This window comes from Crassostrea angulata, chromosome 1 (assembly GCF_025612915.1).
Source record: "Crassostrea angulata isolate pt1a10 chromosome 1, ASM2561291v2, whole genome shotgun sequence".
Lineage (NCBI taxonomy): Eukaryota > Metazoa > Mollusca > Bivalvia > Ostreida > Ostreidae > Magallana > Magallana angulata.
Window position 1 is genome coordinate 18,780,526 of NC_069111.1, and position 27,720 is coordinate 18,808,245.

Sequence of the window (27,720 nt, forward strand, 5' to 3'; positions counted from 1 at the left end):
TTCTTTTTTCCTGACCTTTTTCTTTAATTAAGTCAGAAATGTCTGATGTATTTCTGGCTTTTCAAAGATTTTGATACTTAAATTTGCATGGGCAGCGGAAAGGCCAAAAAATACAGTTTTACAAATCAACGATAAACTAAATTCAGCAATCTAAAATAATATATCATCATCGACCATAAGTGCAAAACCAACAGTCTTCTGTGCAAAATAAATGTACAAAAAATCAGCCAAAGATATCTAAACACAAATCAAACACAAAAAGTAAAACCAACAGACATAAATGTAAAACGAACATACATCAACATTAAACAAGCGGACGCACAAATAAACGCCAGGTGGTGTTTTTTGGGAAGCAATATGCGTCATCGATTATTGGAATCCGGGATGGTTCGCACCTATTCTGTTTCGCCCTGAGATGCTTCGCACCTCGATGTTTCGCACCTGCCTCGGAGCGAAACACCTTACTGTATTAAGATACTTTTCTCGTATTATTATTTCTCTGAAATTAATTATTACCTATACAAGAATTGAAATATGTTTTTAAAAAACCCATTGAAACAGTGCTTGCTTTTATGCATGCACGGTCAAGACAGCGTGCTTGCTTGATTAGGATTTTTATTCATTAATTTTATGAACCCATAACGTTTTATATCGTTCAGAACAAGAGGTGTGAATTGTGTTTTGATAACAATTATAGCCTGCCATTCACTTGAGAATTACCTGTTTCAGTATTTATTATGAAAAATTCGGGAATGTTAATGTAATTACAAATGTATAATATTATATAGTTAGCATAGCTCTATTTTGGGGATCATATTATTTAATTACATAAACTATCTGCTTGAACTTTACATTACTCCCCCCTCCCCTGCATCCACTATTTAACTACGATTTTTACCAGTCTTATAAAATTAATATAATATAAATTTAATCAAAAAATTAAAATTCTTATAGCAAAAGTCAAACTAAATCAAACCTAATCGTTAACAATTTTATTTCTATTCCAATTGTTTTTTGTTTTTTTTGTAAATTTTTAATTTACCGGATGACAGTAAATACAAAATTGGCAATAATGTCAAGTTGTATTGTTTGCATTACTTCCACCCAGTAAAATTAAAGTGATACGAAATGCAACAAATGACTGACATTACGTGAATAGAGGCGTGAAAATTTGGTTTGCTATAATTATCTATACATATGTGCCTAGACTGACGGAAACGGAAAGTCTTAAAGTAAACATTTTGTATAAATTGCTATCATCAAAATATGCATTAATTAATGCAGACAATGTTTTCTATAACGAAGTTTGATTTATTTCTCTACATTCTTATGCATTGCCTGCACAAGTAGTTTGAAGAAAATATAAGACATGGCAGTATTCATGTGTATAAGCTTGAAGTATTCTGATGCACTTTATAAAATTTTAATTTACAATGTGCATATGTCTTGTAGCATTTTGAAAATGATTCCTTAAGATTTTTGTATATCATCATGTTTATGGACTGGCACGTAGCATCGGGGGGGGGGGGGGGGCTGCCCTTCCCCCCTTTTTTTCATGTCATGTCATTTGGATGAGCCTGCCCCTACCACTTTCAAAAACGATGCTACGTGCCTGATGGATAACAATGAAATGACGTTTTTTTTTTGTTTTTGTTTTTTTTTTATATAGACTGCATGTACCATAGTTGATTATGCATATGTTTTTATCTGAATATGAATATTTCGAACAAATGTACGAGTATAAACAGGTCATTAAAATATTATTTATATTTTTTAATAAATCATAATAAATATATCAACATCTCAGGGCGAAACAGAATAGCCGCGAACCATCCCGGATTCCAATAATCGATGACGCATATTGCTTCCCCAAAAACGCCACCTGGCGTTTATTTGTGCGTCCACTTGTTTAATGTTGATGTATGTTCGTTTTACATTTATGTCTGTTGGTTTTACTTTTTGTGTTTGATTTGTATTTAGATATCTTTGGCTGATTATATGTACATTTATTTTGCAGAGAAGACTGTTGGTTTTGCACCTATGGCCATTGATAATATTATTTTAGATTGCTGAATTTAGTTTGTCGTTGATTTTGTAAAAATGTATTTTTTGCCCTTTCCGCTGCCCATATATTAACATGCCGCCATCTAAACGTCAGAACCGGCACAATTACAAATACTGGAAATTTGGGCCGACTACCTTTAACTGTGTGAATTGTGCCTACATGCAACTGATTTTTTTTTATTTAAAGCTTCAAATATTTGTACCAGGCGATGAATTATGTGTCTCATTCCGAAATATTTACATTTTTGAGTGTCTTTGTCTGTGATAACACTACGTATTGATGTTGTACTATACAGTCCAATGGATTCTAATGTCGTAAAATAGGGACGCAAGCGGGATTTGCTTATTCATATTCAATATTTAATTGCACAATTGCTGAAAATTATATCAATAGAAGTAATATAGAATCATTCTCTGAATATTATGAGGTGATAATTTCGGTCGGCGTGTAATGAAATCTATCATAAAGCTATTCGGGCTTCATTGAATTTGATCACGCCCAGACCAGATTTATCACCTCAAGATAATCAAAGAATAATTCCTTATTCCTTAAAGAGACAGTGCAGCTGTAAACATATGTTTGAATAACTTCAGATTTACCTATTGTATAGTTAGGAAATAAGAAATAACGTTGATTGTAATAGTTGAAATACATAGACATCCCTTTCACATACTTAATTAACGTAATTATGAGCTTCCGGAAATTTTAGAGTCGTACAAACCGGAATAATCTTATATTGTTTATTTGTACCACGTGGACTTTGATTGACAGTAATTGACACGTGCTGAAAACTACAAGATCTACGTCCGACTACAGTAATCATGGTATAGGAGGTTAAAGGGACTCTCTAAATAGAACACATCCTCACTTACTCGATAATTTATAAATGGTTTACCAATTTCGGTTCATTTTGAAATAAACAGACATAAATATGTCAAATAACCCCTCAAGGGGTCTTATTTACAAACATGAATTTAGGTTGTAGCAACTCCTATGATAAACACGAAAAATACATGCTTACAAAATAACAATTGTGGTTATTTTAAAAATTTGAACAATCATTACCTGGGAGAAGTAGAAAAGACATATTTTTATTAACAAACATGTTCAGGAGAATCTTCGCGAGCCATGCATGTGTTTTGTTTACAGTAAATACGCATGCGTAACAGTAAAGATGGCTGAAACCTGTAACATGTTGCGATGTAAATATGTGATAGGTTACATGTATTCGTAATTATTAATTTTAATGAAATAATTAGATTTATTTCATGGAGAACTTTGTAATTTTCAGAAAGTTTTTACATTTATGAGTAGTACAAAAATACCGAACCCGATCGGAAAATTTTTTCAAGTCTGTTTTTTGATGCGCCGTACTGTCTCTTCAAATAAATTCAACATAAAATAACTTAAAACATTTTTGTAACGTCATCTTTTGTTAATACAAGCCCTACCAATGTTTGAACAAAATGATCAATATGCAGGGATTCTTATTCATCTTTTAAGTTGAGGGAAATGGTAGTGACCTTGACCTGACATTTATGCGTAAGCAAGGGGGTGAAATTTGATTAAACTGATAGAATCATAGGGTAATATGATCTGTCTGACTGTGTCAAAATTTATTATCTATATCATTGTCTGTAACAGCATATAAAGAAATATCATCAGCAAAAAGTCAAATATGATTAACAAGATCATCACAAATATCAATGATAAACAATAATAACAGAAATGGTCACAAAACAGAGCCTTGGGGGACACAAGCATTAATAGTTTCAGAATAAAACCATCTATTACAACTTTTTGTTGTCTATCAAACAAATAGTTCTCAATCCACCCCAAGACAATACCACATATACCATAGTTTTGTAACTTAAATAAAAGGTCATTATGCCAAACTTTAATTTTTCAAATGCTTTTGAGATTTCAAAAAAAAAATCGTAATCATTTTCCTGTTTCTAGACCAGATATAATACTGTTATGTATTACAACAAGTTGATTTACAGTTGAGTTACCAGGCTGGAAACCAGATTGATATATATATAAATTATATTATTGTCAATCATATAATTAGGTAAATGTATACCATCAGGACGTGGTGGCTTACTACTATTAATTATACATAATAGGTCTCCTATTTCTCTTCAGTAATGAAGAGTTCCAGTAAATTTTCATTAATAAAGGATTGAGGACCACTTCCATGAAGAGGAACATCTGGTTCATTAGTACTTGGCGAAGCATTAGCAAAATATTTATTTAACACTGTAGCTTTCTCAACTGGGTGAAAAATAAGATTACCGTCTGATCTTAATGGTCGCATTTGTTCAAAATCTTTGTTGAGTTTTGATATTGATTTGTCGATCCGCCACCATTTCCCTGGTGGTATGGATTTATCAATCAAAGATGATATTGTTTTGTTATAGTTTTTACGTGCTTTTCTAAGTACATCAATTATTCTATTTCTAAGTTGTCTATATGAATGCCAGTGTTGAGAATTGTTTGTTATTTTAGCTTTAAAATGAGTTCTATTTCGTTTCCTCATTAGCTGACGCATAGCACCATTCATGAACACTTTGTCTCTCGGTCTGACGTAATAGTTTTCTGAGGAATATTCTTATCACTGCAATTGTTTAAGGTTGACACAAAGTTAGAAAATATTTTTTTGATATTTTCAAATCAAAAGACTTCATTATCCCAATTAATTTGAGTGCTGAAAACTTGCTTGATCATAGTTTAATTTTCACCCTCTTGTAGGAGCATTGTTTATGTAATGTAAACTTTATCTCAACACCTAAAACACAAGGGGAGCTATAGAATGGAGCAGATATGTTGTGGTCTACAATATATAAAAAGTGCCTGTTAAAGATGGTGACAGTTGAAATTTGACACCCCGAGAAAACCATTGTTAACCTCCGCTTCGCGTCAGTTGACAATGGTTTTCAAGTGGCGTCATTTTGAACTGTTACCCTCCCAAACAGGCACTAACTATTTTATTATACTGAATGTCTTAGTTTTAAAGAAATTTTAACTGCTTTTGATAAAAAGAAATCGGACCAGAGGGCTTTAAATATGACATTATTAAATTATTATTATTAAAATTGGGGTGCTCAGGAATGCATCTTAAATATACATACGTGGACACTTTTTTCTCAACTAATCTTTGAACGCAATTAGAATATTTTCAACAAATGAATAAGAAGAAAAGAGAAAAAAAATAACGATAATGTAGAAAACAGAAAAATCTTGGATTTTTGTCTGATAGGATGCTAACAGTTTAACATTTGTGTTCTTCTTTTATCAGGTAACATGAAAAAATTCACTTGACCACTTTTATATGAAAATACTTCTCTTATTGACATATTTGGGATATTCATTTTTGCAGACAACTTTGAATATGTACCCAGTATTTAGCAACAAACACACGCGAGCAAAAAAATTCATGATTATAACTATTGTCATCTGCGCTAGTGAAGGGAAGATCAATTCCGTTTCTCATAAACCCAAGGGTTTATTGCGAGCGTAGTGAAGCAAAAATCTTTATGGGGAGCGGAGTAAACCAAACATTTTTGGCTTGCGAAGATGAACTATTGAAAATCGCGGAACTTGGTCATTTGAAATTCGTAGGTAAGATAATTAATGATAAGTAAAATCTCGTTAATCTGAATTAAGAAAGGAATTTATTTAACTCTTTTTTTATCATACTTACTTTGACAAATATACATATTCTTTGATGAACAGTTAAATTTCTGTGCTCTTTGATATCCGATAACGATGCACTCTTCAATTTCAAAACCGCTCAGCATGCCAATACTATCTAAAAGAAATAACAAAAATCTTGTCCACATATTTCCACTGTCAATCTGTAATGTTGATTTACTTAATTAAGGTATTTTGATTGTCGCATGACGTCATTGTGATGATTCCGAACAAAATATTTGCAACATACCAATATTTAAGTTCAATTTGAATGTTTAATATTAGTTTTCAAATTGACAAATATTATACGGATTTAACCATAAAACAAGGGTGGAGAAACCTTAAATTGAAATAATTTAGGGCATTAACTCACTCGATAAACGTATACTTCAGAGGAGTGTGCATATTAAAAGGTAAACATTTGCCATCATAAATCAAAAGGCATGTGACATCTTTTATTCAGCCCAGAAAAAGGTTAGGAGCAAGTTGGTTTTTATATTTATCATTATAAATACAGCACCGATCAAACCCAACCTAACGCCAGAGTAAACCCCAAATAAACCCCGGGTTAATTTTCTGGGTTTACTTTGGGTTTAATTTTTGAAAATTTAGGTCCACTCGGGGTTTACTTTGGGTTTACTCGAGAATTGATTTTGGAGTCAACTATACGCACTGAAGTGTGAAGCAGACCTATATTTTTAACTTATCATCCTACTGCCTGTGCTTCCAGCCCTTTATATTCCGAATACAAATGTAGCGTCTGCTTTCAGGGTATATTTCTGATCGGGGTTTACTCTCTGTGTCCACTCTGGGTTTACTTGGGGTTTACTCTGTGTCCACCCTAGTAAACCCAGAAAGTAAACCCAGGGTTTAGTTGGGGTTTACATTTTGTTAGGTTGGGTCTGATCGGTACTGTAAATATTTAAGAATTTTAAGATACCATTGATAGTTTGCATTCTGTTTTACATTTAGAATGAACAATCCATTGTAAATGTTAACTGGATTCAGGCATGCACGTAGCATCGTTTTTGAAGGTGGGGGGGGGGGGGGGCAGGCTCTTCTAAAAAAAAATCTAGACAAGCAACGAAAAAAAAAAAGGAAAAGGTTACTTTCCAAAATTCTGAAAATCCTAATCCTAATTTTTTCTACGTAAATTTAGGAAAAATCTATGCTGCGCAAAAAAAATGTGTGTGTGTGGGGGGGGGGGGGGGGCTGATGCTACGTGCCTGTGGATAACTATTGCAGTCAAGCAAATACATGAAGGCCAGTTTATGCAGAAACTGATTTTGTAAATTCTTCCAAAGGTCATATTTATATATAATACCTTCAAAGTAACTTTTGGATATTGAAAGTATTTAAGTAATTTACCATCAAGCCATCAAATTATGTTTGTTAAAGTTTGATCGTCAAATCACCGACTTTTTGTAGAAACTGATAGACAGGCACTCCGCTTAATGAAGGACACTGTATATGTGCCTTATGTAATAATAATCAAATAGCCGATGAAATGCATTTTGTGTACTGTATTCATGTATTAGGCAAAAATACTTAGAACCTAGATTTTGTGAATGTCTTTTGAAGATAGTGAATTAGTGCTTTCTTTAAAACTCAAAACAGTCTGTTAATTTAAACATGACATTTATGAAGCATTCTGTCCTATGACATTATATCAACATGTACATGTATATGTAATAAAAGAAAAAAAGCAGCACTAACTGCAAAACATAAGCGCTTTCATTGTTAAAAATCTTCAGACGTCTGAAGATTTTTAACAATGAAAGCGCTTATGTTTTGCAGTTAGTGTTGCTTTTTTTCTTTTATTATATTTTTACCGGACACTGAGAAAATACTTTTGTGATTTAGATAGATAGATAGATAGATAGATAGATAGATAGATAGATAGATAGATAGATAGATAGATAGATACATGTAGATAGATAGATAGATAGATGATAGATAGATAGATAGATGATAGATAGATAGATAGATAGATAGATAGACAGATAGATAGATAGACAGACAGAAAGATAGATAGATAGATAGATAGATATATATATATATATATATATATATATATATATATATATATATATATATATATATATATATATATATATATATATATATTTGGAAACGAATTTAATTAAAAAGTATAATAAATGATCAAAATAAATAAGTTCAAGTCGTATAAACAGTTTTTATTTACTAGTTTCAAAATCATGCCTTGGTACAAATTGGTTTAAACTAGATTGTTAAATCTATTTTTCAGACCGGGGGCTAAAAACTTGCAGCTAAATGCTTATAAGTTTAATAAAAAAAAAAACTTCTAAAAAATAATTTCATAGATAACAATATCTCAGGTTATTATAATATTTGAGTTTTTCAAATTAAATTAAAAAAAACACAAATTAAGTTTTAGTGCAACATTTTTCTTCTTATGGTGACGTAGTTTGGGTACATGATGTTTTAAGAAGGTACAACTCACTTTGAAATTTCTTTTCAAAGTTTGGGACTAAATTAACTCACTTTAAACTTTTTCAATGTTTCGACTAAGTTAACACATGAAATTGTTTTTAAATGCGTTTTATCAATGCGTAGATATATATTCATACGCGTACAAGTTAATTTTAATATATTTCTATGATAGTTTTGCATTTTAAAATGCAATTATACCCTTTATTTTGAAGTCAATATTTTTTTTATTTTAAGCAATAAATAGTTATTTGTATTCTAATAAATCTTTTTGTTTTTCATAATTTCACCTCCCTCAATATGAAAATAAAATCACGGTGTGCCTGCTGGGATGGTTGTTAAGACATATTGTGCGATTTAAATGTACGGTGTTGATATTGTGAAATGGTTATTTACCCTGTCGTTCAAAAACGGAAAAACCTGTTGCCATCTCACACAGTCTGTCTTCCCATACACATAGAATATCACAGTTGGTCGAGTATGTGTCAGATGCCACTGATTTCAAGCACGAACAATTGTTTCCCTGAAAGTACAAAAATATTTGAAGTATTCAATATTCATTCTTCCAAAATTTCTTAAAGTTGCGTACTTTCCAAAACATGTGTTATTGTTTTCTCAAAAATAACCACTTGAGCACAAAGAGCTAGAGACACGAAGCCTCCAAAATTACCCTATCATAAAAATCACATTATATTGGTGAAATATACATGTAGGGTAGAATCTTAGCTTATCATAACTGTCTCTCTTTTTTCTATCATACTTTCTTATAAACGGATTTTACAATATGGCATTGTTTTGATGAAAAATGTAGAACAGACGTCATATTTGTTAAGTAACGTCATGAAATGATAAAATTACGTATGACTTGAATAAAATCAACAAAAACAAAATAAAATTATCTTGTAGACATTGTAATTCATTTATGAAAATAAATTTATTGATGAAAATATTATGAAAAGCTTATTTACAATAAAGTTTTTAAAAAGTTTCAGGGACCAGTGCTGAAGGTTAATATAACGGCGGTACATTTAAATATATCGGTGTCTTAAAAGGTCTTTTTTCTGGAATTTGAAACAGTATGAAGTAATGCTGATGATGCGCAGTGTGTAACTGAGGATTAATAATTTAATTCTACCAATGTAATCACAAATTATTGAAAATAAATACATAAATATGAAAGAAATACGGTAATTGTATTTAATAGAGATACATGTTTATGTAATCTGAAATTTTGATGCATTACTGTAGCAGTCTGTGTACATTATTCTGACTGATTATTTTACTTGTTTCAAGGCTTCGATATTTTAACCCAATCCTCGCGCTTTACAACAGTTAGATTCCAGGGTTCAGTTCTTTGAAATGTTTTATTTTCCCATTTTCCTGTGGGCTCACCGTTCATGTGCGCTCACCGTGCGTTCACTTGCGCTCTCCGCTCCGCTTCGTTCCCGCTCATCGTTCACAAAGCGCCCACCGTGCGTTCACAAAGCGTTCGCTATTGTTTAATAAGATAATATTATATTTAGGCTAATAACAATATATACATATAGTTTATTGTTATTATTTCACTCACTGTGCGCTCACCGTTCACGAACTTTTCAAGTGAAAAAATAGAACCTTTCAGCGACTGTGTATATGTAATGGATATACTAGTATGCCGAAAGCTGTTCTGTATCAGGCACGTAGCATCGGGGGGGGGGGGGGGGGGGGGGGCAGGGGGATTCCTGAGACTGCCAAGTTTTAAAGAATAACAGTATTGTTACCACTGGTAAAGGTTTAATAATAAGAAGCTTACTAATATATCTGACTGTCACAAGTAACATTTTGACTGCTGGAACAAGGGAATGACATTACAGCAGTGTTTTAATGTTCAGTAATTAAATGCAAAATGTATATCGATTTCTTTAAAAATATTTTTATGAATTAATTATTTCCTATAAAGGCCGTAACATAACGTCTATTCATTTATATTTCATTTTTCCAGTAATATTCACGTCTTTTGAGAATTATTATAAGTGATAAACTATCCGTTAATGTCTTGAGAATTAAGATCATATGAGAGAGAGAGAGAGAGAGAGAGAGAGAGAGAGAGAGAGAGAGAGAGAGAGACTAATTCATAGCAATCATGTAGAATTTGTGTTATCATATATATATATTTGTAATGAACTCAGCTATATGCAAAAATGGTTGAATAGGCAAAAGCCACCGATGTAATCACATTTAGGGTGATTTTTTATTTTATTCGACAAATTATCAACAAGACATCACAATTAGGATTAGACTCCTATATAGTGCACATGCTGATAATGTATTCTAAGCTGTGTATTCCAAAAGCCGTCTTCATCGAAACGGACACAATCGATCTTTTATGAAAGGAGTGTAACTGCATACATGTAACGGTTCACCGGAAATACATTGACAACGCGACGAATCAACACTGATCACCAGGTGGTTGATAATGACGTATGCATTGGCAAAATGTTTTTATGCAAGGGACGATGGGTTAATATTCAATTACAGCAGCTGCTGTACTTGTCTACTTGAGAATTAAATAATCAAGTTTTTTGACGGAATAAGTTAAGTTTATCATATGAAATCGACTGTCTTTCTCCCGCGGTATTCAGAGACACTTGTGTAAAAAATCGCTTGCATCTTTCGTTTCGTTAAATGCATTTCACTGTTTGGCAAAAAAAAAACCCACATCAAGCTACTTATACATGCTATGGCTTATTCTTTATTAAGGTATAGGAATATATATTTACTTACGTACGTACAATGTTTACTTTGCCATTATTTAATTTTTTCTGTTTGTTAGCAATGTTTATGTATCTCTATATTCTACTGCAATTTACTAATACCGTGGTACATAGAAATAATGCTATTAAAAAATGCAGACTTTACTGGTAAGTTCTATTAGAAAAATACTTAAAGAACTCAAGATTCCATGTACAGATTCAACTGACGTCGCAAACGTCGAACTATTATGTCATTGATGATGCACGATGTAAACATGAATACCCAGTATAACATTAAATTTTATACGCATTTCTTCCTTAAATATTTAATAAAATGGTGATTTTGTAAATAATCACAAATAATTCTTTATCATTAATAATTAAATTCTGCTATTTCAATAAATAGTAAGAAAATAATTAACCTAGAATAGAGTGGTCTGTTTTATTTTCTGTTACTAAATTTGAAAGAACTATATATGATATGAGTTAAATTTGGCCCCAATAATTCGCCATTTTTCAAAGTGTTTCTGGTACAATAAAATTTTATATTATAATTTAGAAGAATTGATGTAAAATATATTTTACACCTGTTTATTTGATTTATTTGCACTCACTGCAGTCACTGGCAGTATATGACGTCAAAAGTGAGACTATTTATATAATTCAATCAAAATCAGTCAAAATTTGACATTTTTCTTATCTTTTTATGAATGGGAAATATAGAGCGCATGCTTGAACAAGGAAAATTGTTTGTAACTTATATATAATTATTAGTCTTGGCTAGATACATCTCTGATTAAAATATTTTGTTTGTTCAAGCATGCGCTCTATGTTTTATGAAAGAAAAACTGTTTGAAACCAAGCTGTTTTATGCTAAAAATGGCGGGAAAGGTTGTCTTTACAAAACATATTTCTAAATTGTGGGCATATCATATATAGTCCTATTGGCCACACTTCTACGAAATTTTGCAGGCAGAAGCATTTATGCAATATCTCTCAGTTTTAAAACTTTCAAAGAGGTACTCAAGTGTGGCCATATTCAAATTTGGGAAATACTGCAGTCAAATCTACAATTTTCGGCTATATTTAACGACCATACTGTTTGATGATGTGCATAATAATAGAATTATTATTTGTTACGTAACATGTAAATGTTTCAGAAAAAAGCATTCTTGTACATAGTATTCACTAGGTTTTAAAACCCTCAATTAATGTGACTAAAATGGATCTGTGGTTGGAGGACAAAGTTTGTTTTGAAGAATCAAGCATTTTAATGTTGTAGATACAATACCGCAAAAAAATTAATTTAGACTCTTTTATCTTTTTCTCTATGTTTATTAAAAAACACAACAGATGTACGGTTTGAATCTTTTTGAATGCTTTCTTTATTGTATAAAGACCTTTGAGCAAAAACAATAATAGAAATATTCACAATTTGAAAATTTATTTTACAATTAAGTAATAGACATCTGCGCCATCTTATTCGCTCATGCTCTTTGTTTATGGCGAACTTTTGTACTTCTAGGATTGTAAAAGTTTAATTTGCGATGTACATGTATTTTTGAAATGACAATACCGTGAATCATTTACAGGGTCACGTCTCACTTAGGTGAGTATAACAATTTGGGTTTTTTTTTCGGTAAAATAATAATGCACTTTTTGAAATTATGATCAGCAAAATATGGTGACCTTACAGAAAACATTTATATTCAAATCGTTTTGAAAGTGATTTTTTTCAATGACAATCTTGAATGATATTCTTTAGGAATCCATCAAAAAATAAATATTTTTTGTAGATGAAGTAAACTGTCATAGTCATCAATATCAAATTCACTTAATTATATCTAATTTCAGGATGCTACATGTATTAACATCAAACCTTTACTCCAATGATCGTTGAATTGGCATTGTTCTGACAAAATTGAAAGCACTTTAAAAGCATGTTGTTTTTAACCGTTGTAGATTTTAGGATATTGACGTTCTTCTGACAACCTTAATCAAGAAATTGAAAACAATATTATGTTTAGTTAATCTGTGTTACATCCCCAACAATACATATACGAGAGTACAAGAAAATCTTAAGACAAATGGATACAACCTATTATCACAATGCTGAAAGTAGTCAATATTAAAATTTGATTTCAACCTTGAGAACTTTAAGATTGAAGCACATTTTATTTTTTATTCAGAATCAATTTTTCTAAAAGGAACTTAGTCTTTAAATATACACAATTGGGAATTTTTAGTTGGAAAACCCGTTCTCATTTAACAAAATACCTTAAAATTAATTATGCCAGTTTCCGTTCGTGATCTAAAAAAGTATTCAAACATATCTATTTGCATTATGTAAGAGGGTCCTATGGTCTTGACAAATTTTAGACTGTATTGATCTCCTTAAGAAGAACTCTAAATGAAAATATTGGAAAATACCGAAATCTATAGTAAATCTTATCTTAAAATTCAAGGGAGACATGTGGTTAATTTGTTGAATATATATAGCTTTCTTAATTTTGCAGTATTGAGAATATGTATTAATAAACTGATTTGTTTGTGAATCTGGTACCTTTATTCACGACACTGAATTCCGTTACTGCGTCTTGTATCCAGTATCCAGAATTAGGAGTCACTTTGGGTTCCACAGCCATATCATTTTTAAACTTGTTATATTCTGTCTTCACTTGTGAAAAATTTATCAACTGACAAGCTCCATTAGCCTCTCTCCAATTAAGGTTAACACCTGTTAGTACCACTGCGGATGAATGCACGTCTGCAATATAAGAATTTTAACAACTTCTAGATCTTCGAATGCATGAGCTTGTAAAGAACTGATAGATCAAAAATATATTTTAAGTAAAAGTTTCACCAAAATTTTAAGATCACTTAACTCAGTCCTTAACTCATATCTTTAAAAAAAATGTATAAATCTAAGGTCGATGCTAAGACATGAACTAAGTTTTGACTTGAGGAAAAATGGAGTCTTATGTGTGAATGAAAAACTAACCAAACAAAATTCGCTACACGGAAGTTAGTGTATAAAATTTAACTATATAATAAAATGTCTTATTTGCAACTACGCTGTTTATAAAAGTGTCGTTATTAAAAACTTGAACTATTAAAAACTGTTAGAAAATAATACTCACTTAAAACGGACAGCACAATACAATAAAGATATCGGGAGTACCAATCCATGATATACATGTATATTCGTTATTGTGTAAGGGTTACAACACATGCAATTTTGTCGCACATTTATATGATTAACGCGCCACTTAGAACCAAGAACACGGAAAATCACATTTCCTCACACTAACATCCGGACGGCTTACAGTACTCACTGCACATCTAAACATTGCATGCATTTAATCCAGCGTCTTGCAAGAAAAGGGATGTGATGTTAATTAATCAATAAAGATAATCAGTGTCAACTTTTTTTTTTGGAGAAACACTTAAAGTGAAATGTCATGTGAAGTATTTCTCACTAGTACAGTGTATGCGGGTGAGGACATTCAGCTCGTGTGTGTTTTACTCACAGCTCTCTTTCCGTTAGCTTTTATGTATATCCTGACATGAAAAAAATGTTACATGTTCTTGAATTAGTAACAATTTGCCTTATGCAACTGATTTTTGTGATCGATGTACATGTAACTTAAGTGGTATGTCGAAAAAAGTATTGTTTATATAATGTATAAATATCACTTATAGAAATAATAGTTTTAACAAAAGAATTATGAATGTCAAACTACAGTTTCTCTCTTTTTATTTTTATGGTGGCATAGATCTGCCACCACTTGTCAGATAATTATGTTAACTTCTTATATGATAATGTCGACTTGTCAGATATTTATTGCAACTTGTCAGATCTTTATGTTGACTTGTCAGAAAATAACCATAGTGACTAGAGACTCAATATTTTGTTGTCAAAGCGTGTTAGTGCCACTAACTGCCATTTACTTGTCATCATAATATCATATAAGTCGAAATAAAGATCTGACAAGTTTACATAATCATCTGACAAGTCGACATAAAGATCTGACAAGTTATCATAATTATCTGTCAAGTCGACATAAAGATCTGACAATTTAAGATTATTATCTGACAGAAAAAATAATATGGCCACTAGTTTAAGGAAAATTATCATTCATATTGTAAGTCGACTTGCCAGATAATAATGTTGACTTGTCATATGTTATGTCGTCTTATCAAATAATTCTGTCGACTTGTCAAATAATTATATCGACTTAAAAGATGATTATGTCGACTTGTCAGATCCTTATTTCGACTTGTCAGAAAATATTAGTTCAAATGGATGGCACAAATTGGGCGTGGAAAGGTTAAAGTGTTGAATTCTTAAACATGTGAATAAGTGACAAGTCGACTTAAAGAACTGACAAGTGAACATAATTATCTGACAAGTCGACATCAAGATCTGACAAGTCGACATAATTATCTAACAAGTGGTGGCAGATCTATGCCACCATATATTTTAATCTTGTTTCGAAAATTTGCTGTTGAATCTCTTTTTTGGGGGGTTTATATCGAAACACATTCATCAAGTATTAAGGTAATCATACAAAACAAACACTACAGGATTGCATTCAATGAACAGAACGTAAGTCCCAAACAACCTTTCAGATATTTTTAACTTTGACGGTGTGTGTATGACTGATACTCGGAAGTGAAGTGTATACTTTCACACATTTAGAATCACAAACAAGTGCCCGATAACACTAAAGATACTACTACATTCTACTTGTACAAGTTTTGATCAGACTAAAAAAAATATTTTTATTTAATCTAATTTTCATAATTTTTTTCATTTCTTTAGAAAATGAAAAACGATGTAATGTAATGTGGTTTTTATAGATATTTTGTTGATTTTTTTAAAAGATATATTTTTGTTTATTGTGTAAATTATACCAGGAAACAAACTCACAACGTTCTTGTTCCTTGCCGAAGTAGTTTGGTCTTTTTGCATATATAATGAGTATGCATAGCGCCCCTCTTCTCAACTGCCTGGTACCAACAGACAAACCAAGTACTTGATTAGATTTAGCTGAAATGCTTCTACTACTATTGTGAAATGGTCCAAAAAGAAAGAGTTTAAATGAAATCGGCTAAGCTATATTTGGTTGTGCAATGGAGATACATAAATTGTTGAATAATTCATCTAACTTCTTGACAACTAGCAAACAATAAAATACATTCGTCTTCCTATTTTAAAGTAATAAAAAAGAGGCCCAGGGGCCACATCGCTCACCTTATTAACAGTTCTTGTATATTTTTATTTGGAGATTTTTAAATGTGAAATTCTTAAAATAATGTAGAAATTTCAAAATTATACAATATATTAAACAAAAATACAAAAGTATACTTTTAAGAAATTATATCCTACAATCTAAAATACATTACATGTAACTGACTAATCTAATACTACTATGCCTCAACTAATTAAAGATAACAAAATTGTAAAATGAGCTTTCGATATTTATGAAAAGTGAAGGAAGGTCACTGTTACCTTGATATGAGGATATGAGAATGCTTACATAGCAAAAACTCCCTCTTGAGGCCCCAGCATTGGTCTGGGGGTCACGGTTTGAACAATTTAGAATCTACATTATTTGAGAATGCTTGCATATTAAAAACACACATTGCAACATTGTGGTTCTTGAAAAGGAAGATTTTTAAACATTTCCCAAATATATTTCTATGTTAAAGTTTGAAACCCTTTTAGGGCCCTAATATTTGTCCGCATGTCATTGTTTTGACAATATAGAATCTGCACATTTTACAAAATGTTGTATTGTGGTTGTTGAGAAGAAGATTTTGAAACATTTCTTCTATTTATTTCTATGTTAAACTTTGAATCCCAAGTTCGGACCTAGCATTCTTCATTTCATATACAAGCTTTGTTGTATATATTGGCATTTCTGGTGCAGCGGTTCTTCAGAAAAAGATTTTTAAGGCATACCATTTCTACTACAGTGCATTTCCCAATTATCATTCTTTTGAAAAGGATTTTGTCCTTTATTTTACAATTTAGTTTAGTTAAATTTGGCCTAGTTGTTCTAAAGAAGAAAGTTTACAGGCAGACGGACGGACGACGGACAACAGGTGAACCTTTGGTTCAGGTGAGGTAAAAATTGATTGGAGTAGGGGACAACTTTTAACTCCCTCCTCCAAGTTAATCCACACTTTTCTCATTTTGATAATGTGCCAGTCAGTGCATCAAAGGATCATTTGTTATTACGTAACATGTCCGACACGGAAAGACACGCCTAAAGGAAACTGCACATACATTCGAAAGCTATTCGAAATTGCCGATGTTTTGGGGTTTTCTCTGGGTTTTTTCTCGGGTTTTTAAACTGAATTTGCCAATGTTTTAATCATACATTGTATGTGTTTCTTTGCATGCAACATAACCAATAACATTATACACATGACAATAATGTAATTGTTGCATTTATTGGATTTCAATACTGGGGTGATTTTTACGGCCCATTAGATTCTTGTTGTTTACACTGTTTATCAATCGTTTTTCTCTCAAGACTTCTTTAATACAAAGCAATCTGAAAGCTTTTGCACGGCACGGAATGACAATACAATTTCTGTTGTTGATTTTGATTTTGTCGAAAACATTAATTTTATGTAATCAATGAAGGTGAATATTGGGTAAAAATGACGTCATTAATAGCTGACATGTGCAAAATTATCAATTCGTAAAAGATCTACATTACACGACCATTCATAAAAATCCTGGATGATGAAGATCATTGACTGTAATATTGCACACATTTACTGCAAATCATTTTTAACAATGTAACACCTCATACATTAGGAACGAACATTTCACACACACACACACTCTCATCCACCAACCCACTCAAGCACACAATATAACGCAGTTTCAACAATACCTTCAACATTGTTTACATGTATTCTTGTACAATGTACAAGTATAGTTTGAAAGAAAAATAACATAAATTATATATTTAATCATTATTTTGCTACATAAATCATTATGTCTTTGTGTATTATATAATATCTTTACAAGTCGATGTATCTATTTTACATCTCTGTTATTTGCCCTAAAACTAAAACGATGTTTCAGCATTTTGATAAGAAAACAAACACATTCAGCATCAATAATTAAAGACATTATCATTGATAAGTTTAACATGCAAATACCACTATCGATCATGTAAGACATCATGCTTTTTACCACACACATTTCCAGGTCAAGTCTTCAAACCATTTGGTCTTCTCTGACGATATATTAATCGACACACCGTATATTTTTTTTTAACATTTACTTAACCAAGCTTTAGGCCTACAATAATGCTATTAATTTTACTACACTCTGCTTAGTTAATAATGTAAAGACAACTTAAAGGGAGCGTTAATGCCACTCAAAATGCTAAAAGGTGGCTTAAAGATGCCTTAAAGGTGACTTAAAAAGTTTGGACATTTAGGACCTATAAACTCAGCTTAAATGTGATTAGGTCGTAAAGAAGGCTTAAATATTGTATATCCTTTAAGCCTCCTTTAAGCCACCTTTAAGTCACCTTTAAGGACTTGCTTAAAGATTGTTTTTCGCCCTGTGTCTGCATAACTGTTAAAAATCGTGAAGTGCACAAACGCACATTGCGTTGATGTAAAATATGGATACGATTATAACTATTTCGATTACATCAAGTTGAAATGTTTAATGATAAAATTCACTATAAATATTACATTTAATTTTTTTAACTCATAAAACTCCTTTTCATTTTTTTTTTTAATTTGGCATAATATAGATATCATTAACTCGTCTGGCGTAATTTTACGTAATTTGTAAACTATTTATGAATTGTTTATTTTATGAAATTATTTCTACGAGGGCTTAATTTGTTTTGAAAATTGTAGCCTCTACCCTCATGACAGAGGAGGCCAATAAATAAATTTACTAAAAGACATTGCTGGAGCTTGTTTGTGCACAGCGATAGAGCTTTCATATATCGCAGATTTATTCTTTAGTGTCACAAACCAATGTTCTTTGTATTTCATTTGTAATTCACGAGTTGACATTAGATTTTATTCTATTTTGCTATAACTTTGAGCTTTGGTTTTAATTCCTTTGGACATCATCTTTTTAATCTGTAATATGACATTAATCCTGGACAACGCAGTTTTGCTTCAGATATGATACTCTAACGATCCATAAAATAAAATGTTGGTGTAGCATTCCACCTTAAACTGATTTCAATAGTAAGAACATTGACACTTATACATCAGAATATTGTCAGAGGAATACTTATTTTTATATACATTTTTAATTTACTAATAAACTTCGTTTGATTATATTACCTGTACCATAGCCTAGTGCTCTTGCTCAGTCTTCTTACATGGAAAGCTCCAATGTAATATGAACACTCAGTCAATGTGAATGAAATGATTTATATGTCTTTCCATGTACTTTTTGTTTAACTTGTTTTTCATCATCGATTAATTAAAAAAAAACCAATATTTTGTGATTGCACGTTTTTGTTTCAGGTTTACTGATGATACATCACAATTAAAGAAGATTATGCGATCATAAGTCATAACAGTTTTTTTCGCTTTAACTTCATTCAGTAAAATTCAGTGCAATGTCAATTAATGGTAAGCATGTTACATTCCCCTGTATTTGGTATTTATATTATGCACTGAAATATTTTCTATGACATGCAATAACTTTTTTTTTTTATATGTGTTTACTTATATTTAATATAGTACCTAGTACATGTATTATTAGCCATTGTAAAATTCTTTCTTAAGAAGTTTCTTTTTCTTCCATACTATTTAAACGCTAAGTAGAGAGTTATAACCTGGTACTGGCACTAAGTTTTACTAATTTAACTATTATTCTGAGAATAATAAAGCTTAATTTTAAGTGCAAGAATCAACCACAGGTATTTGCAAAATTCCTGATTTGTTTTTTTGCACATATGAGCATATGAATGTCTGACAAGCAAATTATAATATGTCAGCATTCTGTTTTTCAGGTGAGCTTTCTAGGCTTAGTGAGGGTGTTGTTCAAACTGTTGCCCCCGTCAACTCTACAATTTCTAAAAGGCGGCAACTTAGCACAAGGATCCCAGTGCAACCAAGCATTTGTGACTATCTCGGTGTTTAGCATGAAGTCATAGTTGAGTTCTCCAATGATGAGACTGAAAATCTTGGAATGGGGTTGAAAACAATGATCGGTTGTACCCCTAGAGGTGCAATCTCATTTATTAGTGAGTCTTTTAGTGGTTAAGCATCAAATCGACATATAATGGAGTGTTCCATGATCAAATCAGAATCAAGTATGTTTCTGCCAAAAGATAGTGTATTGGCAGACCGTAGAATTTGATTTGCACCCATGAATGTATATGTTAATACTCCTACCATGCTGAAAGGTAAATCGCAAATTGAGCCAAGAGATGTTGTTTGAGACAGGATTATTGCATCCCAGAGAATAAACGTAGAAAGAGTATTTGGCCTTTCCAAGACTTATTTATTCACATTGTGTATACCATTTTTTGTCATTAAACTGTTGGTTGCTGAGAATTGAAGAAAAAATATACTGTTAAATCATGATAACGATAACAAGAGTCTGTTTTAATTACTGGTATTATTAAGATAAAAACATTAACAATTACAAATGCCAAATATCAAATTTGCAAAAATCAAGAGCTGATAAACTTTGATTGAACTACATCTTCAGTTTCTTTCCTCACATTTATAATAAAACATAATGAATATAAATAATAAATAAGGTCAGCATTTAACTTGAGGTTGATATTGCGTTTGTTAAAAAATGAATCCCACCAAATGACATATTTGATAAAAGGTGTTAAAATTTCAAGCAGGTGCAACTAATATTTTCAGAAAAAAAGATGTGACAGAAAATCAATACCGATAGCCAGACACATATCAGTGTCAAAAAGTATATCTCCCCCTTTCGGAGCGGGGGTATAATTGTATATTATATTCATTCAGAACAGTAACATTACTGATTGACCTATTTCACAAAAAGTGAAAGACTTTAATATGACTTCAAATGAAGATGCAAATACCAAGCCACTGCATCAAAAATGTACATTCTATCATCTTTTTGCTATTTCTAGCGCACCAAAATACTTCAACAATGAAGTGTATAATATGTCAATAAGCTAACATGTGCATGAAAACTAATAGCATATACGCCTTTTACAAACAAGAAGTGACATTTGGTCTGAAATGTTTCTTGTAGAACATTTCTAGTTTTGGCAATAAACTAAACAGACAATATTCATATATTCAACTTTGTTTCAAGATCAAAATGTTACAAAATGTGTATACAATGAAGTAGCAGAGTATTGTACCTGAAATATACAGTAGTCGTGGAGTTGGTCATGGTATTTATATGACTTGATTTCAATGTAATTTTACCATTTGGTTCAACAAAAATTGGGAATTTCTTCCCAGAAAGAATATCAACATTTCTACCACCATATGGGCATTTAACTTTTACCATGGCTTCATTCCCTACTTAACCATCTGGTGCAGCACCAAGGAAAGAGTATTTGACAGACATAACCCACACTCTTAGACCTTGAAATGAGTCAGTTCTTCAAGCGTGGAAATTGCTATACTCTCATGCTGCCTACTATGAATGATGGGACATTTGATGATTGACGTATCGTATGTTGGTTCATGCTAGAATACAATTTTCTAGTGTCTCCACAGCAAGTCATTTATACAATGTCACCAAAACGGGAGGCAGTAATTCGCTTTTTTCTTTTATCGAATAAGCTGAAGGTTTTACTCTTGGCTTGCATCCTTGTAGATGTCCCTATGTCCTTGGCATCTTTTGAAGAGACCTTAAAAAGAGGACAATAGAATGAAAGATGAATAATTTTTACTTGCATGTATGTTTAATCAACATACAGTTTTTTTTAATACAATGAACCTGTATATGATATTCTTATCTTTGTTGCTATATTTAATTTGAATGCTGGTTTGACCCAAAATTTTCAACATGTAACAGAGACTTTTTTTGTCTCTGCTGGGGTTTGAACCCGGATTCTTTGCCATGCCAGTCCAGTACTCAACTGATCGAGCTAAAGGCTTAACTCACTATCCAGAGCTAGTAGGAATGCCATGTATCTGACTCTACCACAAACATATTAATTAAACATTCTCAGAAATGCATTTAGGTTGCATATAGTTCTGTTCATTAGTTTACTTACAGTGACTGCTTTGTCAACAAAGTGTCCTATTAAAGGAAGTTGAAGGTAATCAAGGTCTTTACTTGCAACCTAGAATATGTTAACCATGCAGTAATAGATGTATCTGGAGTACCCTGAAGGGTGTTTCAAGTACTTGTCTTTCCTTGGATCCTCCAGCATTTCATCGGTGTGTTTTCTTTTTCAAGGGCTTCTCTCTACTGCTAGTGGTTCACCTATTAAATACTACACTTTATTATATATGTATGGAGTCATTCATGACATCATAATGCATATCCATGAGTCATGATTTTATGTGAAAATTTTAAATTTTGAAAATTGAGAATTCTAAATTTTCTTTGGTACATGAAAGCTTTGAAAATTGTCTTTACACCCTTTCCTGGCTGCTAATTTTCCCTTTTCTACAAAGCTCTCCACCATAACCAGCAACATGCTCAAATGTTCCATGAGGTCTCTTGCCTGCAGGGCATTCACAATGGGAAATCAGGGTGTATCCTGTTTTTATGTCAATTCCAATTCTAAAATTTTAGGATAACTATTGAAATATAAAAAAAGATTTTAAAAAGTAAGGTTATTACTAAAAAATGTTTGTATGGCCATTGTGTATCGAAAATCAATCAATAATCTTACTAAATCATGACAGGACATAAATGATAGCTACATGTGCCAAGCTAAATCCAGTATGACATTGAGCTAGTTTACTATCTGATATTATGTAGTCAATTTTGTGAATTTTACATGTACTACTAAAGCCAACCCTAAATATTTAGTAGTAATTCAGAAAATTTTGCACGGTATTATAAGCAATTACATCAACCTGTTATTGTATCATGTCTGATTAAATTACACCAGAACTTAATTTTTATATGAAATAAAACCTTTTGTGTCATTGCTGCACCCGCTGAATCAGATAAATAAATATGTGTATCATCTAATGCTGCATTCAAAAAGTATCTCTCCAGTTAGGTGGTCCTTTCCCTTTTCCAATGCTTTAAGTCCGATGTTATCTGTTTGTCTTCTACAAAATGAAAATTAAAATTGGTAAATTTTCATAGAGAATGTTCTTTTTTAAATTTTAAAGTTGATCAAATGTTTGTTGTAAATGTCTGTACATGTACATATAGAAATATGAAAACATCAAAATATATTATATTCTAGTTTAAAATATCACTTTAAATAGAAACATTTCAGCTAAATCTTAATTAAAACTAGCGTTTACATATTTACCTGTCATTCTAGACAGAAAGTATTGTTCAATCTGGAGATATGTTAACTGTGGCATTGGCTTGTGTTCTGGTGCGAGTTGCTGGAAGCCAGTTATAGGCCAAAATACATCTAATGGCTCTGGAATTATGATTGGATCTTCTCTGAAATTTTTAAATCCGTCATGTGATTCAAGCCTGAAATTTCTGGAGAGTAATACAATCCGTAGATCTTGATACACTCGTGCTAACATGTACTTGTACAATGACAACATAAAGTCCGAAAGATCTGAGGTTTGCTTGGCCTATTAAAACAATTTTAATTAATGTTACTTGACAGATTCTCCTGGCAAGTAAAAATTCAAATTCAGTTAAAAAACAACGAATATTTAGATATTTGGACTATTAGAGTCTAGGCTAAAGTTACATTAGACATTTTAGTTGAGACCATGATATTGGCCGAATATTGGTATAACGTATGTCGTATGTTAAGATTTTTTGGTCGATTACATAATTTTCAGGTTATTCTACAAAAAGCATTGAAACATTTGATATATATAATAGAATTCCGAAATATTTAGATGTTTAATTGATTTTAAACCTAAATATATCAATAATGGATATTATATCATCAACGAAAACAATTGAACATATACAAGTCAAAATCAAAAATGTGCGTAAAAAAGCCGAACCAAATAGATTCTGAACAATAATTGGATATTGCATAATTGTTCTTAAGTGTAGATTTATAAGAAGCCAATCCTGAGATAAGAGCACATTTAGTAACAGAACAATTAGGACGGAGTTTTTATAGCGTGAGACTGGCCAGTTTCTATGGTATCCGTAATTGTAATATCTGATCCGTTGAGATGGATCTGCTCACATTTAGCAGGTTTCGCAAACAAAGAGACTCGTGGTTTTTGCTGTTTCGTTTTAAGAGAGAATGTTACAGTAACAGCTCAGCAAACAAAACAGAAATTTAAGCATTTATCTCAGGTTATTGCATATTTTAATGGATTTTGTGTAATTTAATCCCAGGTCTCTCTTTTATTTTTTTTTTGTACAGGGAATTTTAGGGCGTACAACCATGTTGTTGAATTTTCTACTGACTCTGGGGAGTTCTGGCCTGGGGGCCATAAAAGTTAAACGAGCTCACTTTCGATCTCAGTCTTACTTTTCCACTATATCTTCCTAAAAGTGAGACTTAAATCAAAAGTGAGCTCGTCTTACTTTTATGGCCCCCAGGCCTGTTCATGGTTAGAGTGTTGTGCAATTGACTATGAAGAAAAGGAACAAGAAACAAAAATTAATGAGTTGGAATGGATACAAACATTGAATTTTTGGGGAACTAAGTTTAAAAGTGCGGATATAGATTTACCTTCTGAAACTATGCTTGCCATAACACACCGTCGGCCATTTTTTCTTTCTAAGGATGTTTATCATGCTTAGTGTATTCTAAATTTAAAATAAAAATAAAATCATATACATGTATTGTTGTAATAGTTTGTTGCAATTCATGTGTGCACTTTTTATTGGCCAAACGTTACGCCAACGTCGAACTAATATTGGGTCAACGTTGAACTCACATTAGGCCAACGTTGGACCGATGAACAAAATTGCCAACGTTGGTTCATTGTAACCGATGACATTGGTCAAACATTGGCCCAACATACGCGGGGATTTGGGAACAATAATGTGCCGCAGGCATGTCTACTTCTCAGCCATGGCTCTCTGAAATCAACAACATTTGTCTGACATTTGAGCTAAAACTACGTAGGTAATCAATGTGTGCATATTTTGCCTGAAACCAGCTTCATTTTATTTAACGCAAGAAATGGATAGTTACGTCCTACATGTTAAATGATTCAAAAACTGCCAAATCTTGTGTTGTAAAATGACAACAACGGCAATTAAATGTACACTTTATAAACGATCTCACGTTTCCGTGAATAAAAACTATGTCTTCATTCCTATATCAGATACCTACCCTCTCGATCAGATCAATCTTCATTCCCATACATGCTGCCCCTCTTTGAGCAAGCTCGAAATTAAAACGTTGTACCGCCCACTGTTTAAATTGCCCGCCTTTTTAAATTTTTCTATTACCTCAAGTGCACGCGCGCTACCTAACGAGTAATGACGTCGGCGAAAACTATTGCTTCTACGTCTACAATTAAAAATTACAGATATTTAATTTTAAGACATCATATTAAAAATTAAGCAAATGAGATAAAAATGCATACTTAAATTTCTGAATTCTGAAATGGTTTCATTTTATAATCATCGAAGAAATCCATTACATATCAGCGACCCAAGTGATGTCAGATTAAGAGGGCTGGGTGGTCAACAAATTAACAATTAAACATTAGATTTGATTTTTTAAGTTATAAAATCAAATATTTTAGATTTGAAATTTGAATTTGTTGATATATCTTTACAAAAAACTTTTCATTTTAGGAGATCTATATTGTATAAAAACGGCCACGATCATCAAGTCCTCTTACAATAAATTAAGGCATATTTACATGTACGTCTTAATAGTGAATAATGTTAACTTACCGTATAGATATACAAACAAAACCAAGTAACATTATTGCGATTGTTGCCAAAACTCCAATTACTATTCCAACAAAATTACTGGATTATGTATTATGGAAAATTTGGAATTAATCTGGTAAAAATACAAGAACCAGCAAATTGCAAGCAACGATAATGAACTGAGATAAAGCCTCAAATAGTGAGTATGTTTAAATGGTAACTCACATAAAATTAATATGTTTAATTATATAATTACAATTATATTTTAAAAAGTTAATGAAAATAAGAAAACTTCAAATCATTTAAACTATTAATTATATAAACCTCGTTACTTTGCATGCTGATTATTAGTACTTATTGTCGATAAATACCTATAACTGATGAATATTGATCAAAATTTAAAGGGCACAGTGAAGCGTATAAAAGACGATATCTAATCTTCTAGTTGTCATGCAAAATTAAAATGCAAGAATGATAGAACACATGGCTACCAGTGTCCACCTACTATCTTATGGCAATCCAATAACGAGATGAGGGATAACGTAAGCGTTTGTAGTTTCATGAAATGGTAGATAATAAGCTAATGTTTGATTTTGTTTTGCACATTTGAAACAGCCTCCATCCAAGTTACTTTGTCTAGGAATTCTCTTAAAATGCCATTTTCTGAAATTTTAAGATATATAAACATTTAATGTAAATTTAAAATAAACCCCCACAATCTTAAAATGATAGTGTATTTAATTTTTTTTCTGGACGCATCAAATGCACATCAGGTGGAACAAAAGACACCTTGAAAAAAAAATTTCAACATAAACAATTATTATATAATATTTTAGGGTGAGTATTTTTTTAGCAAGTGTTATACAATTTATCCTTATAAATTATGACATTTTGCCAATAAACTTCGAAACGCCTGCGTCCGAGTAACTACTAATAGCTTTGGTATTTCAACACGGGTGATATGATGTCCAATTATATTTTAAAAAGTTAATGAAAAGAAAACTTCAATTTATTTAAAGTATTAATTATATGAACCTCGTTACTTTGCATGCTGATCATTAGTACTTATTGCCGATAAATACCTATAACTGATGAATATTGATCATAATTTAAAGGGCATAGTGAAGCTTATAAAAGACGATATCTAATCTTCTATTTGTCATGCAAAATTAAAATGCAAGAATGATAGAACACAAGACTACCAGTGGTAATATTTTATCCTATGTTTATCAAAATAGATGAAGATTAAAATGAAGTATTTCTTGTTTGCTGAAGAGGACTTTTTGCAAAATTCCGAGTATTTTAATTCACAATAGTTGTGATTTATTGAATTCAATTAAAGCATATTCATGCAAAACTGTTTATTAGCATTAAAAATATACTAAATTAAATCAATGCAAAAACTTGCTATACATGCTTTACAAAGTACGAGTAATAATATATTGCTTTTGGCGCCAAATTTGATTTGATTATAGAGGGAAATACATAAGGATATTAGGCTCATTTAAGTTTGACACAAAAAAATACCGCTTTTACCTTCAGAAAAACATGCAAGTAATATACGTTTAGACTAGTGGGTTCTTACATATACATTTAATGTGCCAGTACTATCTCAAATATTGTTAGCTCCATGGCAACAAATCTTTATCAAGCTCAATTTTCATCTCATTCTCACTAATACAAGAAATTGGACCAAAATTGAGTTTGAAATACACATTGAATAAACACTCCTCGATTTAAATATGAACACACATGTCAGCATAAACCACAGCACCCGTCGATAGGTACGA

The 27,720-nt window shown here is 31.6% G+C and overlaps 2 protein-coding genes and 1 long non-coding RNA gene across 5 annotated transcripts in view; all 3 read right to left on the bottom strand.

Annotated features, from left to right (window-relative positions):
* Positions 1-14,520, bottom strand: part of LOC128160675 (uncharacterized) — a 30,772-nt gene extending 16,252 nt beyond the window's left edge. The window contains exons 1-5 of the mRNA XM_052824042.1: positions 14,103-14,520; positions 13,526-13,729; positions 12,842-12,954; positions 8,627-8,753; positions 5,769-5,876 (exon numbers count right to left, since the gene is read on the bottom strand). Of these exons, the coding sequence (XP_052680002.1) occupies positions 5,769-5,876; positions 8,627-8,753; positions 12,842-12,954; positions 13,526-13,729; positions 14,103-14,160 (610 nt within the window). The 5' untranslated portion in view covers positions 14,161-14,520. The remainder of the gene's footprint in view (positions 1-5,768; positions 5,877-8,626; positions 8,754-12,841; positions 12,955-13,525; positions 13,730-14,102) is intronic.
* Positions 1-27,720, bottom strand: part of LOC128160643 (uncharacterized) — a 71,871-nt gene that overhangs the window by 25,585 nt on the left and 18,566 nt on the right. The gene's annotated exons all lie outside the window — the stretch shown is intronic.
* On the bottom strand, positions 23,181-25,742 carry LOC128160713 (uncharacterized). Its single transcript, XR_008240329.1, has 4 exons — positions 25,380-25,742; positions 24,979-25,123; positions 23,418-23,557; positions 23,181-23,208 (listed from the first exon to the last, which is right to left on the bottom strand). It is a non-coding gene; the product is annotated as an uncharacterized LOC128160713 (long non-coding RNA).